Genomic DNA, 18,018 nt, shown 5'->3' on the forward strand with positions numbered 1-18,018 from the left:
AAGGAAGGGCAACACGTGACGAGCCCTTTCCAACGCGCAGGCGGGCGTCGTGGCCACACGCAGCAGCGCGCGGCCTTTGCGTGTCCCTGGACAAAGCGCGCGTCCACCGTCCCGGCGCCGGACCCGAACGCTGACGGACGACGCCGCCAAAGAAAGAAAGTTGCAGCCGGACTCGGACGACTCTCCCTGAATCAGGCGTACGCCGAGTTTGATTCCAAACTACTGTATTTTCTTCCCGTACATGACGACGATCTATTCATCCGCATACGTGGCCTGTCGAACCGTGTTTAATTATCTGTACCATCGGTATTTTGCGGACAAATCGTCGCAATCTTTTTATGCCAGTTGAACAGCTGTTTGAGATGAAGAATACGTATTGCAGTGTCAAGTTTTTTTTTTGAAGCTAGTGTCAAGTTAAACAAGTACTATATTTGTCAATGCGCTGGGCATCCATGAGTGCCACTAGAGGCCTGATCACGCTTCTCCTTGCTCGGCGTGGTTATTCTCGAGCCTACCAACAGAGTGGTTAACAAATCAGCATGTGCCACGCGAAACTCTACCGTGCCGCGTGTCCGGGCGGTTTCCGAATGCTCTTTTTTTTCTTGATTAAATAACGAATGCGTGCTTTTTCTCTATATCGTGTTTCTCATTTTTTTTGCTATAAGCGGTACTACTGCAAGTAAGAATTATTTTTTTGCGGGGGAATTAGTTTCCCCTTTATTACAAAAAAGTTAAGCATTGATTATTTGTAAATAAATCAGGTTTGAAGTAAATAAATCCGACATTTTCCTATGAAAATTAAAATAAATCTTACTAACCAATGCTGTGATCTCACAGTTCCAATTATGCCCTCCGAAATAATTTCCCTTTCCACCACAAAAAAAAGGTCATTTGCAAGCTGATAAAACATACTAGTACGCAAACAGCTAGACAAAAAAGAGAATCATAATTCGCATCAATGGCAACAGACCCCACTTAAGATATTTTATTTTCGCAGTGAGGTATCATCCGTTAATAAGCTCAAAATCGAGGGCACAACCGTCATATCCGGCACCACCTTCTTTCTTCTAGCGATCTCCTCCGTGCCTCTTCTTCCCCTCGAGGACAAAAAGAGCCCCGAGAAGAGAAAAAAAAAAGCAGGACTCCACACACCTGTGGGCTTCTACTGCGAGTCCGGCAGTTTCTTCTCCTCCACGCGAAGGCGGAATCGCTCCCACGTCTCGAGAGAGCCCCGAGCCGGACAACTCTCCCACCGCGGCGGCGGCGCCGTCGGCAGTCGCCGACGATCGGCGGCGGCGGCGGAGATGTTGGAGGACCAGGTCGCCTTCCTGCTGCAGAAGTACCTCGGCAACTACGTCCGGGGGCTCAGCAAGGAGGCCCTCAAGATCAGCGTCTGGAGAGGTGAGGAGCCCCCGCCCCCGCCCGCTCCCCTTCCCTCCCTCGCCCCCGCACTCGCTTCAGTCCGCTCTGCTGGTTAGCTGGTTCAGTCCGATTGGTTCCTCGCGGGTGATCAGGGAAGCGCTCGCGGCTGATTTTGGCTCGTTTCTCAGTTCCTCTGCGCGGCTTTGCTTGTTGCTGTGAGTAGTAATGTTTCTAGTAACAGTGGTGGATTGCTGTGGAACGGCTGTTGGGAGGTCGAACCCGAGCTTAGTTTGGTGCGCATACTTCGTTTTGGTAGGCGGCGTCTGGGCACTGTCTGTTGGTGTTGCGTCGTGTTTGTTGTGAATGGTGGCAATGGGGATGGCATTGTAGCGAGCTTGAGCTGGTTACTGTAGGTGGAAGTTGATTTTGGATGCTCCGAAGCAGTCACTCTGTTCCCCCTCATCACAGAACTCTTTATTCTTCATTTATTTCCGCACATCATATTTTGATTGCCGAGAGAATATTCATGCAACAAATACATTCATGTTGCGGTATGCCCAGCTAATTGGGTGTTAGGATTTGATGGGCGTAATGGGTGGGCATTGGTTATATATGTTCGGAGAGGATCCAACATTTTTTTTCATATTCCAAGTGCTTGTACTTGCAGTTGTAGTGTTGAGACATTGGGCGGTGTTGTGATGGCTTACTGTATTTTGTAGAGCTTACTTGGTGGTAATTCACTGGTTGCATCAGCTAGAGCCTAGAGGGCTAGTGTGAGCCTTTACCTGTTGGTAGATAGTGTAAATATGCCACTGATGTTCCTGAGCATATATACTCATCTCACTTGGTCAAATATCTCCATTTAGCCACTCAAGGATACCCCTTGAACTTACATGTTTGCAATAACAATGCATATGGCTGAACCCTGAAACTCTGGATAACATATATCCCTGAGATGCTGCTGTGCAACCAAATATGCTTAGCGTTGTAATCTTAGTACCAAATGTGTCTGTACCACATGGAACAAACTGCGTATGTAAGATGTATTTCATTTTGAAGCCAGGCACTGTATTTTGACCATGCCTGTCCTATTCTGCTGATCCTCAAATCTGATTGTCTGGAACACGGTGATGGGATACACTCATCTGGACTCTGGCCAAAAGAAGAGAAATATGATTTTATGGTGGGTCATCCTATCAATGGCAGAGCTACGGGGTGGGTACGAGAGCTGGCTGCTGACACTGAGCCATGCCATGCCGTCTACAGACATCGGCGAGGCCCTGGATCCCATCCTTCAGCACATCGCGTCCCCTTTTACATGCCCATGTCAGATGATTTTTGGGAGGAGAATGTGATATATGCATTTCCTGGTCCCCACTAGTGGAACTTGCTTTCTCAACCAACAATAGAGAGTCAGGAAGACAAAATATGAGTCAGGGTATGGTTCACTTAACTGATGTAGGTTGTGTGCATAAAGTCAATGGAATTGATCCTCTATTATCAGTTTTGTTAAAAGTAGCAAAGTTTGTGAAACGGAGTGTACACAGTCAAGTCATACAAAGGACTTACTTATCGCCAATTCATGGAAGAAAATCTTGTGATATTTGGAAGCTGTAGAATTAACTGGTGCTGTAGTGGAATTGGGCAATGGGTGTGTCTGCTGGGCCAAACATTTGCTTCAGTGGTTGCCATGTTGAGATGATTGTGAGCCAATACACATTCTACGCACACACGCGTGCACATGTGTTCTCCTTCTGCTGGCTATAGTTCATTTCTGTTAATGATATTGGCCATCTTCTACTTCATGTGTTCTCTGCAATACTATTTCAGGTGATGTGGAACTCACAAACATGCAGTTGAAGCCTGAGGCGCTCAATTCATTGAAGTTACCTGTGAAAGTCAAAGCTGGTTTCCTTGGTTCAGTTAAGCTCAAGGTCTGTAGTAGTTACTTAGGTTAGCCGCATCATTTTGCCTTAATTGTTGATGTCTTTTTTTGTGTGATATGATCGAGTATGCTAAAGGATGATTGCATAAATTATTATTAGGTCCCTTGGAGCAGACTTGGCCAAGAGCCAGTTTTGGTTTATCTTGATCGTATTTTTATATTAGCTGAACCAGCAACAGATGTTGAAGGTTGCAGTGAGGATGCTGTCCAAGAGGTCAAACGAACTAGAGTTAGGGTGAGCAATTTGTGACACTAGTTGAGTTATTCTGGCAGTTGTTGCCTGAACTGTGTATTAGTGATCTACTGTTTATTGAAACAGGAGATGGAAATGAAATTATTGGAGAGCCAGCAACAACTGAACTCCGAACTGGTACGTGTTGGTACTTGGCCTTTTTGTAGTTGTGTGTATATTTGTGTACTGTGATGATGAACTACCTACATGGCTTGGATATTCAATCTAACCATGTTTTGCCTGCTGTTGTATGGGTTGGGACTTGGGAACCGACCATGTTAACATGATTATGCTTTATTAAATTTTTGACTCAAACTTTTCATCATCCCTGAAGAACTCGTCATGGCTTGGGTCTTTCATTAGCACTGTGATCGGAAACATCAAGTTATCCATTGGCAATATTCACATCAGATACGAAGACATAGAGAGGTACTTCAATTTCTGTTTAGTGGATGTATCTTTCAGGGTGCATATAAGAATACCATGAATTTTTTCTGTAGCAATCCAGGCCACCCTTTCGCAGCAGGTTTGGTACTTTCGAAGCTGTCAGCAGTTACTGTGGATGACCATGGGAAGGAAACTTTTGCCACTGGTGGAGATTTGGACCGAGTGAAGAAGGTATATATTCTCCTAACTTCACAACATTTTGGTTCAGTCATTAATACTGGTATACAAAGTAATACACAAGGTCTACTGGTTGCTTCTGCGAATCCAGACTTCCATTTACCCATGGATTATTCTTTCCTAAAGGGAGGTGAGGACTGGAAACCACTTTCTATGGCTTCTGAATCGCAGAATAGACAGCTATTGTGGACAATACTAGGTGTTAAAGACGAGCAATTCAAACTACTTATTTTCTCATACTGCGTTGATTCTTTACACACATTATTCTGCACGTCTAGAAGGGATAATGTGTTGATGTTAACAGAGAATGCATCCTTCAAGTTACAGAAAGATTGCATATTCCTCCCTCAGATTCATTTACTGGGCCTTCTGTTTTGCTTCTGATAGTCGTATTTATGATTCTTGCATTTTGATAGCTTATATATGATGGTTTTGCAGTCTGTTGAACTTGAGAGTCTGGCGCTGTATTTTGATTCTGATAGCAGTCCTTGGAGCGTGGATAAACCCTGGGAAGATTTACTGCCTTCAGAATGGAGTCAGGTAGCTTACAATTGTATTTGCTAATAAATAAATGTAGGGCTTGAGGGTAAAATTCTGCATGTAGGCAGTTGTCTATTTTACAATATCTAACTGGAAAGCTACATGGTGAACCTTGAGGGCCAGATACTGTGCTGTACTGAGGCATTGGAGGACTTGTGCAATCTCATTGTTTTGTCTAATATAATTTTATTTTCGCTTGATGAATATTTACTGGTTCACAAAATGTGTTTCAGGTTTTTGAGTTCAGAAAGCAAGATAGTTCTAGTACTGCTTCAAAAACTCACACTTACATATTAAGACCTATATCTGGCAAAGCAAAATATACAAAGGTACACATTGATGAAGCGAAGAGAAGCGGACAGGCATTGCAAAATGCTGCTGTTGATTTGGATGATGTTACTTTGTCTTTGTCGAAGGTTTCTACTCTTGGCCAACCACCCCCGTCTTCTTTTAAGTGACAAAGCAGCAATGCTAATGGTAGACTGGTTTCTTCAATTCAGGATGGCTACAGGGACATCTTGAAGATGGCTGATAACTTTTCTTCTTTTAATCAACGGCTGAGATATGCTCATTATCGGCCATCTTTACCAGTGAAATCTGATCCGAAGGCTTGGTGGAAGTACGCATACAAAGTAGTGACTCATGAAATGAAGAAGGCAAGGTATATGGGCTCTACACACCTTCTGCGTGGCTTCCACTTTGTGTATGGATTATGTGTTATTGTTTATCATGTATAGGTATTTTGTTTATCAGTTTATAGTTATGATATTCTCCTACATAACAAAGGATTGTGTCTGCATTGTGGAGGAATGGTCATTTATGTTTGGGTTGACTTAACAGGAATCCCTACATGCCTACTGAAATTTTGTTTTAATCGTGATGAGACTAGCATTCAGTGTGAGCCGATCAACGTACTGATAAAACTGCACTTCCGTGCACACAGTGAAACATATATGTGGAAATAAATTGAGCATTAACAAAGGAACCAAGCCACATCAGTTGCCAAATTTCCAATCGAACCTTATAATATTTTTAGAAAATCAGGGATCCTTCCCTGCCTTCGTTCTATTTAAGTGAAAAGTCCCAGTATTACAATTGATTTTAGGTATTACGACATTATAGTATTATCCTTTAGAATACTCATTGGATAATTCTGTTTCGTGAAGCACCCTTCATAATTAATTATATATATTCGATGTTGAGTTCGGCCTATTGACTATATGGTGTAATGTTACATGGTGTACTTTTTTTGTGCCTGATTTTCTCATTGGGTTTGTGTTGATATATCTCGTTAATGCAGTGGAAGTCTATCTTGGGAGCAACTACTGAGAAACGCAAGACTTCGAAAGACATATGTATCTTTATATGCGTCCCTTCTGAAGTCTGACATGAGCCGTCCGGTTGTTGAAGATAATGAGGAGATTAATAGTCTGGATCGTGAACTAGATATGGAAGTTATTCTGCAATGGAGGTAGTATGTTTGTTCTTTGAGACATGCTCTATGAAGATTATCTTGTAGATATTCACCGTTAAGGATTTGTTTCAGAAGTTCATAATAATGTGGAAGGAGGTCTATCTGAATACTGATATGTTCCATTGGTCCTTCTTAAAATTACTTCATGTCTGACATGTAAACCTCATGTCACATGATATTGCTACTATCTTGCATGCAACTGTTGCATAATATCTCTTTTCGAATGCGCTGTTCATTCCTTCCGAAGTTGTTCTTTCTTTAAAGACATATCTGAACCGTTGAACAATGCATGCACGGTTCTGATGTACAATGAATAAGTTTCGAACCACTGAGGAGAACGAACCATAGAATCATCTAATGAACATTGCGCAATATGGCTTTTTTTTTTCATTGAATTTGAGCCAATGTAGTTTCACTCCAATTGTTTCAACTGCATGATCCTCTATGACTTGCTCATTGGTTAATATTTATCTTTTTTTCCTTTGTGAAGGATGCTGGCCCACAAGTTTGTAGAACAGTCAGCAGAAAGACAGCATGCTCAACAAAACAAGAAGCAGTCCTGGTGGTCATTTGGATGGTCTGTCTGATCTATACAAACTCACATTCGCTGTATTGTACAATTGTGTACTAATTACTTCTGCATATAGGACTGGCTCTTCGAAGGATGATGGAGACTCGAAGAGTTTTAGTGATGAAGATTGGGAAAGGTTAAATAGGATAATCGGGTACAAAGAAAATACGGAGTATATTCCTGCTCAACAAGATATGAAATTGATGCAGTTTTATTTTGAAATACGCATGAAACATAATGCATCAAGGCTTATCATTGATGGTTCAGAGTGCCTTGCTGATCTTTCATGTGAAGATTTCCGCTGTAACTTGAAAATGTATCCAGAGGCAAAAGTTTTTGACCTGAAGCTTGGTTCCTACAAACTTTTATCTCCATATGGCCTGCTTGCTGAGGTTTTACCACTTTGTTCTTCTAATTTTACCTTTTAGATATTATTCAAATCATTTATGACTGAACGATATCATTATATGTCTTACCAGAGTGCAAGTGTTGTTGATTCTCTTGTTGGTGTCTTCTCCTACAAACCTTTCGATGAGCAACTGGACTGGAGTTTTACAGCCAGGGCTTCTCCTTGTTATATAACTGTGAGTTATAGTTATCCTTTAAAAACCTCTGGTGTGCACATGCTTGTTTTACCCTTTGATGATCATTGTTGTTGTTCCGGCAGTATTTGAAAGATTCCATTGACCAAATCGTTGCCTTCTTCAAGAGTAGCCCTACAGTTAGCCAGACCCTTGCACTGGAGACTGCTGCTGCTGTACAGGTATATACTCATAATTCACTTGAAGCACGATTTGTTTATATGATAATATGATTGATTCTTCTGCATCTCTTCTATTGAGTAACCATATCTTTTGATTTGTGAAGATGACATTAGATGAAGTGAAACGCACCGCTCAACAGCAAATGACACGTGTTCTAAAAGATCAGTCCAGGTTGGTATGAATTATTTTACTACTGAAAGAACTATTCTTTGGTGGGCACCAGAACGATACTATAGGATACCAATTTTTAAGGGATTGTGGGCTAAACAAGATCTTAGCGGTCTTCTCGGTAGGTGTCTATTACATGGATCCTGCATAGGAGGGTATGCATATTGAAAGTAGGGTGAGCAAGCGACGCTAGGACCAAAAGTCTTATGTCCTGGCTTCTTCTCTTTATTCTCTCGAGGGATTTTAATGGTAGGTGGAAGATCCAAATCTAGATGGGATTTAAACTAGTAATGACGATGATGCTCCTCGAGTTCGATGTATCAGTCGTGCGTCTTGAGCGGTAGGGTTGGTTGTTGTGGCTTCAGCATAGCTAGTGTTTCACAGCGCTCTCTGGGTCTTTAAATATGCGCCTTGTCTTGGACGTTAAGGCAAGATCTCCAAGTGCAGCTCATAGACGACTCTGACCTAGGGATTGAGATCCTTAGTTGGTTGAACTTTGGATTCCTCGCGGTGCCTTCCTCATCCAATATGAGTCCTAGCCCTGTAAAATGGGGTACTGTTGTTCTAGAAGATCCCCTTGTACTCGTATACAGATATGTTATCATATCTTATACAGAAACGTTTTTTTAGATGTATTCTTGTATATTCGTGGACTGGTCTCTCAGAATCCTATTTTTCATAGAGATATCTCTTTATTTGCTCTGCCGGTAATCGTTGTTGTGAGTAATGACAAATGCTTATTAGTAGCCATAACCTAGCAATTAAATTTGGAGTTGTCTCTTTATTTGGCCCATACAGCTAACCATTTTCATAGAGATGTCTCTTTATTCAGCCTATGAAGCATATTCAATTGCAACAAGGGGAGAGTGTCTTAACTACCTTACTTCAGCCTGAAAGACAAGAATACCCAAAACGAGATTATATTATATTTTTCAATACTATCAACTAAGCCGATTTAGGTTATCAAGGCATTGTTGATATACATTTCAATTACTTCTCACATTTATATCTTTTTTTACCATGCTAAGTACTCCCTCCGTCCCAAAATGTAAGATCATTTTTGACACTATGATAGTGTAAAAAATGGTCTTACATTTTGGTACGGATGGAGTATTATTCTAAAATGGTTAGCTGTATGTTCTTTGTATTGGTTTTTCTGAATGGCTATTGAATCCACATATAATCTCCGCTAGGTTTTCACTGAATCTGGATATCGCTGCTCCTAAAATTACTGTTCCTACCAAGTTCCGCCCGGATGATGTACATGAGACTAAGCTTTTGCTTGATCTTGGAAACTTAATTCTTCGGACAGAGGTCATGTTTACTCTTTGAAGTAAGACTTTCATATCTACAAGTGGTTGAATTTATCTGATGCTGATGTTTCTTGTCACTTCAGGAGATATGGGATTCATATTCTTCAGAAGAGCAGGATATGTATTTGAATTTCAATTTGGTGCTCAATGATGTATCTGCATTTCTGGTGGATGGTGATTACCACTGGAATGACACATCTAAAGAAGTCAATTTATTGCCAGTCATCGACAAGTGTGGAATTGCTTTAAAGCTTCAGCAGGTGCGCACTAGTCCACCACCCGCCCCCCCTCCCCCCAAAAGAAAGAATAAATAACAGTGGGTATAACTCATCCTTCTGTTACGCAGATCCAGGTAGAAAGTTCACTATATCCTTCCACAAGACTGGCAGTACGGGTGCCTTCCTTGGGGTTTCATTTCTCTCCGGCACGCTATCATCGATTGATGGAGATTTTAAAGATTTTTCAAGACACCAATAGTGAGAATAACAGTTCAGACCTTGCACATTTGTGGGATCAGGCTGACTTTGAGGGATGGTCTTCTCTTCTTACATGGAAGGTTTGCCTTCTATTCTACAGAATTGTATACTCCCTCTATCGCTAAGAGATTAAAATAGAGTCCATCTGTCACCAATTGGTAGCTTTCTATATCTAATTGATAATTGCCACCACCCCTTCGGCGTACTGTGCACCCTACCGCCAGTGACCTGTGTTTAATGTTCAAAATTTTCCCTAACATAATAACTAAAGCTGCAAACCCTCGTTGTGCACATTATCTTTGCTCAGAATTTTAATCCTGTGTAATCCCAAATTTTAAATAATGGCGCCCACAGGGCAATTTTAAAGTAGACCTCTTAATGAATTTGATATTACTATTTCTAACAGTTCTCTATGACCTGTTATTAGGGTGTTGGAAACCGAGAAGCTGTTTGGCAACGAAGATACTTGCGGCTAGTGGGGCCATTTCTCTATGTATTTGAAAATCCAGAGTCTACAACATATAAGCAATGGTCCAGGTTGTGCACTTTCCCACACTTACTTTTTATGCAAATTGTGATTTAGAGCTACTGTTAAAGTTGAGTTTTCTAGCTCGTAAGTGATTTTTGTTTTTGTTGAGATTTTTATGTCAGTAATAGGTGCCTTGATTCTTAGATATTTTTATTTCAATGTTGGTTGCTTCAAGACTTCGTGGTGATTCAGCCTTGTGATATCACATGGCTTAGTTTCTTCAATGTTTCCATGAAGGAGCTCAATCCATTTTTGTCTATGCCTATGATAGTGATAGTGATGTAATCATGTAATTGACTTGCGATATTTTTTATTTGTGTTATGTGCCTGGATATTTGTCTCGAGTTTAACTTTTCATCTATTTGTGTTGCGGTGCAGTTTAAGTGGGAAGCAAGTTCATCAGGTTCCTACTGAGCTTACAAATGGTGTGCAGAATATTGTGGCACTGCACGACTCTGGTCAAGTCAATCCCAAGGAACGGTGTAGTAGCTGAGCTTATTATATTCAGTTCATTAGCTTCTAAAAGATTGTAATCGGGCATGTTACGAATGGTTTTCTGCATTAGCAATGGCATGTCAGAATTAATACAACGAACAACTATAGCAATGAAGAGTCGTAGGCTCTCCTTGCAATCCCTTTGACATAATTGATGATTTCAATTGATTTTCTTGTACAGATTCTGGAAGATACTGGTGCTTTGATACTGTTGTTTGACAGCGAGGAAACAAGAAAAATATGGCAGAACCGCTTGCAGGGTGCTATATATCGTGCATCGGTACTCCCATTCCCTTTACCTTTTTTTGCGTAGGTTTCCATTTTGTCTTCTATTGTTATCCAGATAATAACTAGCATACTTGCAGGGCTCTGCCACAGTTTCCAATTTTCCTGAAGCTGCTTTCACATCAGAAGCTCGCTCTTTCAAAGGCAGTCTTCCTGATGTTGTCAACATAGAAAAATTGTTTCTTGCTGGTATTCTTGATGAACTAAAGATCTGTTTTTCGTGTGGCTATGAGGTATTTCTTTCTTACCCAATGTTCTTTGTAATCTTGAATCTATTGTTAATGATGTAACTTTTACTGTTTGTAGAGTAACCACAGGCTAAAAAAAGTACTACTGGCTAAGGAGAGCAGCTTGTTTGAATTTCGAGCAGTTGGTGGTCAGGTATACCTGTCTCTTATGTACATACAGTCCTTGATACGTGGTTCATTTTACTTACCCAATTTTTTGTGTGCAAACAAATAGGTTGAACTCTCAATGAAAGGTGGCAACCTACTGATTGGAACTATTTTGCGGTCACTGGAAATTGAAGATCAGTATTTTTACCCAGGGAGTCCTGTACCAAGGTACTTGGCAAGGTCCTTCATCAACAGTATGCAAACCAAAGAAATCCCCACTCCAGCTCGAAAGAGTAGTTCAGAAACTAAAGGCGCCCCGCTAAAGAAAAGTGACAGTGAGGAAAGGTTTTTTGAAGCATCAGATGATTTTGACGAATTTGGAACACCTATGCTAAAAGAGAGGAGTATATCAGATTATTTTAGTTCCCAAGATGTTTTACCTACTGGCCTCCCTTCCTTGCAACCACCTGCATTTAGTCGAATTCCTGGTTTGTTACCAGACAGTGAAATTAAAATGGTTGGATTCACTTCCGCAGGAAGTGGTACTTCCGATAGTTTTGTGAAAGCTCAGATTGTTATATATGATCAGCAGTCTCTCCAGTACAACAACTTGGACACCAGGGTAATTATCTCAATATCTAAAAATTATTCAGTACTTAAGGCTTCAAGTGTGTATATAAACTTGCGGGTTCCCAATGGCAGTTGTGATATCTGACTTTTCCTTTTGTTACCAGGTGGTTGTAAGTGTTGCTACTCTAACCTTCTTTTGTCATCGGCCAACTGTCCTTGCAATCATGGAATTTATGAATGCTATCAATCTTGCAAACGACCCTGATAGCGATAAAGATAGAAACACAGATGATATTAAGTCTGATAATGTGGTTGAGGAGCCTAAATCTGATCTGGAGTCAGAACCTGTCATAAAAAGGTTGCTGTCTAAAGGTAAAAGCAGAGTAGTTTTTCATCTTACATCAAGCATGGCAGAGGCACAAGTATTACTGATGAATGAAAATGGTGATCTACTTGCTACTTTGTCACAAAATAACCTCTCAACTGATATCAAGGTATGAGCATGTCTAGCTTATATGATTGATTTTGGTTTAGTTGACCTTGCATAACTGACTATCTTTGGTGTTATTTAAGGTGTTCACATCCTCATTCAGTATAAAGGCTGCACTTGGAAACCTCAAAATAAGTGATGATAGTCTTCGTAGCAACCATCCTTACTTTTGGGTCTGTGATATGCGAAATCCAGGAGGATCTTTTGTGGAGGTACTACCATGTTACTTGTTGTATTATTTGAGTCACTACTTGACTAGATGTAGCTCTTAACTTCTATAAGTCTTCCTATTCTTGAATAAGCATTTTTTCTGACTTGAGAAAGTAAGGTAATTCTTTAAAACTTTGTGCAGATCGACTTCTGTTCATACAGTGTTGGTGATGAAGACTACTGTGGGTATGACTACAGTCTTGTAGGGAAGCTCTCCGAAGTTAGAATTGTTTATCTTAACCGTTTTGTTCAAGAGGTATGCTATTTAAAGCTCATCTATGTTCTCCTTTTTGTCAATGACCTAAGGGTTCTCTCTTCTTTTCTTATGTGTGCAGCTTACTGGTTATTTCATGGGTCTTGTCCCTAAAAGTTCTGATGGTGTCGTAAAGCTAAAAGACAACGTAACTAACTCAGAGAAGTGGGTTAGCAAAACTGATATGGAAGGATCGCCTGCCCTCAAGCTGGATGTTTCTTTCAGTAGACCTATAATTGTTATGCCTCATGATACTAATAGTAATGAGTAAGTATATGAATGTTTTATATTCACCTATCTTTGTTGCATTTAATAAATGGTCATTTATGGTTGCAGCTTCTTGGAGCTTGATGTCCTGTACATAACAATCCAAAATGAGTTCCAATGGATAGGTGGTGACAAGAATGAGATGGGTGCTGTCCACTTGGAAATTTTAACAGTTACAGTAAGTCCACTGCACCTACATGTTTTTATTTGGACGGCCACCATAGGGGACCAACCTACTAAAACATTTTATAATATCAGAAAAAAAGCATATACAAACAGGGATTAGCCTAGCCATTGCCCATCGAGAATCTTGGATCAGAAACTTTTACATGTATGCTAATTTGGGGTTGCTCCATCAAATACAACTGTTCAGCAATGTTTCATACTTGTTCCTTCAAGTTTAAAGTAACGGACAAAGAATAAAATGGAAGGGTGAAAATGAGACCACACGTTAAAGGTTATGCTGTCTTCTCTTTAGATCTGATGAGAACAAATTGTTTTCAAGCAAAACCCCTGTTTTGGGAGTTTCCGCTCACAATTTGGAAGGTGTTTACAATAAAGTAAATGTGGAATGGAAGGAATACTTTAGGGAATAGAGTACGATTTCCATCAGACTATTTGTTTATATTTCTGAGGTCTAGATTAAAGTGGAGGAAGCTATGTTGTGGTATATATTGTGTTTGGGTGATCATCTTATAAAAATAAGATTTGTATAAGTTGAGGACAATCCTGTAAATCTCATTGAAGCTGTCTTCTTCACTACCAAAATTCGACAACCTTTTGACGATTGCCATTAAACCACAATTGATCGTGCCTATTATGATTTATCTCGGAGGCATGATGATACCCTGCGCCTATACCTTGTAGTAACCTTCACTGATTCTATACTATATTCTTCTGTTTTGATGTATTGATGAATTATATGTATAATATCTTTCATGTTGCACTTCTCGTTCAGCAGTGTCAGTTAGACAGTTGAACACTGCTATTGCAAGTCTGATTACTGTTCTTGTTACTGTTGATTTTATAATTATTCTTATAGCTGTCGTTGCACACTTTGTAGGTAAAAGACATAAATTTAACCATTGGTATGGATATGGTGCGGGGTGAAACTATAATACAGGATGTGAAAGGTCTCTCCGTTGAGATTCATCGATCATTGCGTGATCTGATGCACCAGTTGCCAGTGGTGGAGGCAGCAATTAAGGTAGCATACTTTCTCAGAATGAATCTTTACTTAAAATTCCATGGTTAGATTCCTTGATCATAAGAAAAGTTACTATTTGCTTCTTCTTTTAATTGGAATGCCATTGTGATAGTCATTTTTCATCCATGATGTGTCAGGTGGATGTCCTGAAAGCAGCATTATCCAATCGGGAATATGAAGTTATATCTGAATGTGCGGCGTCAAACTTTGCTGAGGCACCACATATTGTGCCTGCTCTGGATGGCCCTCGAGATGGAACTTCCACATCGGAATCTCATGTTTCTGCATCTTCTGTTTCTTCTGAAAGTATTCAGGACCTGTCCCAAGATACAGAAACATGGATAGCAAATAAATTTTCTGTTTCAATAAATCTGGTCGAGCTTTCTCTGCATTCAGGATCAACAAGGGATTCCCCTCTGGCTAGCGTTCAGGTACACATATTTAGCACTTCATTTCCATGTGCAGTCCCTCACTTTAAATTGTCTCATAAGTCATAACCATATTGAGTCCTGGTTTGAACAAACTTGTATAATATAGTACCACCTGTAATATTATCACTGAAACTGCAGTGCCCATTCTTGCATTTTTTACTTAATTGAACTAGTATACATGATAATATAATATTCTGTTCTCAGGCAAGTGGTGCTTGGCTTCTCTATAAATCAAATACACGGGAGGAGACTTTCCTTTTCGCGACACTCAAAGGCTTTTCTGTTTTTGATGACCGTGAAGGAACAAAAGATGAGTTAAGGCTTGCCATTGGGAAATCAGCAACAGTCAGAGACACATCATCTGCTGATGGGTATGATAACCCTAATGAACTTGATTCAGGTGAACGAAGGATACAAAAGGATCTAGGCCTCGAGCCAATCCCCTCAATGCTCATTTTTGATGCTATCTTGCGAAAATCCTCGTCTTCTGTCTCCGTATGCGTTCAGCGACCCAAGTTTCTTGTGGCTCTTGACTTCTTACTAGCAATAGTCGAGTTCTTTGTGCCATCTGCTCGCAGCCTGTTATCCAATGACGAAGACAAGGACCTTCTACACATGATATCTCCAGTGGTGTTCACTGATAAAGTTTATTACCAGGAGGATTCAATTTTTAGTCTTTCACCTCAGAAACCTCTGATTGTTGATAATGAAAAGTTTGAGCACTTTATCTATGACGGAAATGGTGGTAAATTATATTTGCGGGATAGAGAGGGGGAGATTCTTTCAAGCCCTAGTGCTGAAAGTTTCATCCATGTGCTCGGTGGTAAGACATTGCAATTTCAAAATGTCAAGATAGTGGTAACGTTCTATGCTTCAATCTTTTTTGTTTCTACTTTCTTCTTTGCAATATACTTTTTGTCTCATTTTAAAATGCAATATGTTGCTGCAGAATGGTGAGTATCTGGACTCCTGTGTATCTCTTGGCAGTGATTGCTGGTACTCAGCATCAGAAGATGACCATGTCTACCTAGTAAGAGAAAATGCGCCCGAAAAGGAGGGCCTCCAGTCAATTCTTAATGAGGAAATTCCGGAAGGCATTGCTGAAAATGAAAGTTCTGACAGATCAACAGAATTCATAATTGAACTACAGGTATTGTTTTTCATATCTAGCCATGGCTGAGATAAACTTGGATTTTATGTTGTAGGCTTGAATCAGGGATTCCTCGAATCAGATGCTTTGATTCTTCAAAATCGTTTGTGAATGGTTTTGCTATTTTGTACTCCCTCTGTAAACTAATATAAGAGTGTTTAGATTACTATATTAGTGATCTAAATGCTCTTATATTAGTTTACAGAGGGAGTACATATCATCATCAAGATCCTGGATCTTGTTACAACAGTGCTTCCTTCTGGTAGTTCAGTAGCGGTTCCAGGTGGTTACTGGTGATAATAAAAAAAAATGTTGTCCAAACAGGATATTTGGAGTTTTGAATTGGTATCTTGCTTCATTTTTGTTTAAGGTCGAACTTCTATGCCCCACTAGGCACATATTTTTCCACTTGTTTTGCAATGGATTGCCAGGTGTTTAATGAGGCCTACCAAAGCCGTTTGTGCCTTATTGTGGCAGTTCCACATTCTTTGCATGGAAATTTCTCTAAGCTATTAATCCTGCAGTCCGTCAACATGTTAATGTAACTGGATAGCTCAAATACCTAATTTTAAACAAATATAGCCATTGCTGAATCTGCAATCTTTTAACCTTGTGTGGCTAGGCCAGTAACTGGTGTCGAGTGGTACTCAGTTGGTTATAATTGGGTGTGAATTTTGAAGCATTCATACATGATTCCGTTTATTGATTGTAAGCTCACTTGAGCTCCATCTTCTCAGGCTATTGGACCAGAGCTTACATTCTACAGCACATCAAGGAATGCTGGTGAAAATGTGGCGCTATCGACAAAGGTTATTCATGCCCGTACAGATGCATTTTGCAGGTTAAGTTTTTAATGCCCCTAGGATAAATGTAGATCTTTTTTTTTAATCTTAGAACTGACCTAAACCACTCAGTAAAAATAGACTGAGATTAAGACCATGTTATGTCATTTTAGTGGCCATTGGGAATGCATGTCTTTGCTTCCAGAGAGTGCATAATGCATTTCCAAATGCATGAAAGAAATAGCCATGAACACTGCATACAATACTATGCACAGCTGCAGAATTTCAATATCAAAATTTTCCATGATGTCGAGGACCGATGAAATTAATACATGGTTTTAATGTAGATGCACTGTTCTTTTTTGGGCACTGCACAATATGGACTTCTTTTATACTGAAATCTTGTCAATAAAATAACAGTTGTCACAAATTAGCAATGGATGTCCGTTCTCAACAGCTGCACATTGCCTCCTTTCTTTTATAAATGAGAAATTTGAATATACAACTGCAAATTGGATGGAATGGATTATGCTGTTGCTCATAGCCAGATTGTGCACTTTATATAGATATCATATTTTCATCCTAGCAGAAAATAAATTGATAGTCAATTTCCAGAAAATTACTATATCACACCTTTTTATGGAGATTTCCCCCCGCAATCCGGCATATGCCAAGGATTGTTACCTAACTCCTCAGCATCTTAATGGCGCAATTTGAACTGCAACACATATTTATTCTAACTATTTGTTATGCTGCAGGCTTGTAATGAAGGGCGACAGTATGGATATGAGTGGACACATACTTGGTTTAAAGATGGAGAGTAATGGCATCAGAGTTATAGAACCCTTTGACATGTCCATGAAATACTCAAATGCATCTGGAAAAACAAATTTGCATCTGCTGGTTTCTGAAATATATATGAATTTTTCCTTCAGTATTCTGAGACTATTTTTAGCTGTTCAGGAAGAAATTTCAGCATTTCTCAGGATGTCATCAAAGAAAATGTCAATGATGTGTTCTCAGTTCGATAAAGTTACAACTATGCAGGGTAAGACAGGAGCTGATAGTCTTGTTATTGGATACTCCTAGTGTTTAGTCCACAGGCATCAAGTCTTATGGAATTTGACTTCGTTTTTAGGCAATGTGAAGGATGAAGTTTACTCTTTTTGGCGACCACGTGCTCCATCTGGATATGCCATTTTTGGCGATTTCCTCACCCCAATGTCTGTGATTACGTTTAGTACTTCTGTTTCTCTTATATTTCTCATTTGATGGGACGACTTTATTGAAATTGATCATTTGTTTCATCTTAGGAATGACCCCCCAACTAAAGGAGTCCTTGCTTTGAACACAAACGTTGCAAGAGTGAAAAGGCCTTTATCATATAAGCTAATCTGGCAATCTGGTTCTGCAACAAATGAACTTCATCATGACAATAAAGATACAAAAAGTAGTCTCTCTATGATTGACCAGCTATGCTCTGTTTGGTTACCTGTAGCGCCTGCTGGCTATGTTGCCTTGGGTTGTGTAGTTTCAGCTGGAACT

At 39.9% G+C, this 18,018-nt stretch overlaps 1 protein-coding gene across 1 annotated transcript; it reads left to right on the plus strand.

The window, feature by feature from the left end:
* Positions 1-1,074: 1,074 nt before the first annotated feature.
* Positions 1,075-18,015, plus strand: LOC125527811 (the record flags this gene model as incomplete). Its single annotated transcript, XM_048692321.1, has 37 exons — positions 1,075-1,401; positions 3,193-3,296; positions 3,408-3,542; positions 3,627-3,677; positions 3,874-3,968; positions 4,040-4,157; positions 4,602-4,703; positions 4,937-5,119; positions 5,204-5,364; positions 6,004-6,174; positions 6,668-6,754; positions 6,825-7,140; positions 7,228-7,332; positions 7,416-7,511; positions 7,616-7,683; positions 8,874-8,994; positions 9,077-9,253; positions 9,340-9,549; positions 9,897-10,006; positions 10,377-10,473; positions 10,675-10,773; positions 10,859-11,011; positions 11,085-11,159; positions 11,241-11,735; positions 11,848-12,177; positions 12,257-12,385; positions 12,526-12,639; positions 12,719-12,903; positions 12,973-13,081; positions 13,967-14,110; positions 14,248-14,541; positions 14,746-15,399; positions 15,491-15,691; positions 16,429-16,532; positions 17,232-17,521; positions 17,612-17,696; positions 17,787-18,015. Coding segments are annotated over exons 1-37 (6,294 nt in total), but the record flags the coding sequence as incomplete, so codon positions are not given.
* Between the last annotated feature and the right edge of the window lie 3 nt (positions 18,016-18,018).

The sequence above is a fragment of the Triticum urartu genome, unplaced genomic scaffold (assembly GCF_003073215.2).
Source record: "Triticum urartu cultivar G1812 unplaced genomic scaffold, Tu2.1 TuUngrouped_contig_4429, whole genome shotgun sequence".
NCBI lineage: Eukaryota > Viridiplantae > Streptophyta > Magnoliopsida > Poales > Poaceae > Triticum > Triticum urartu.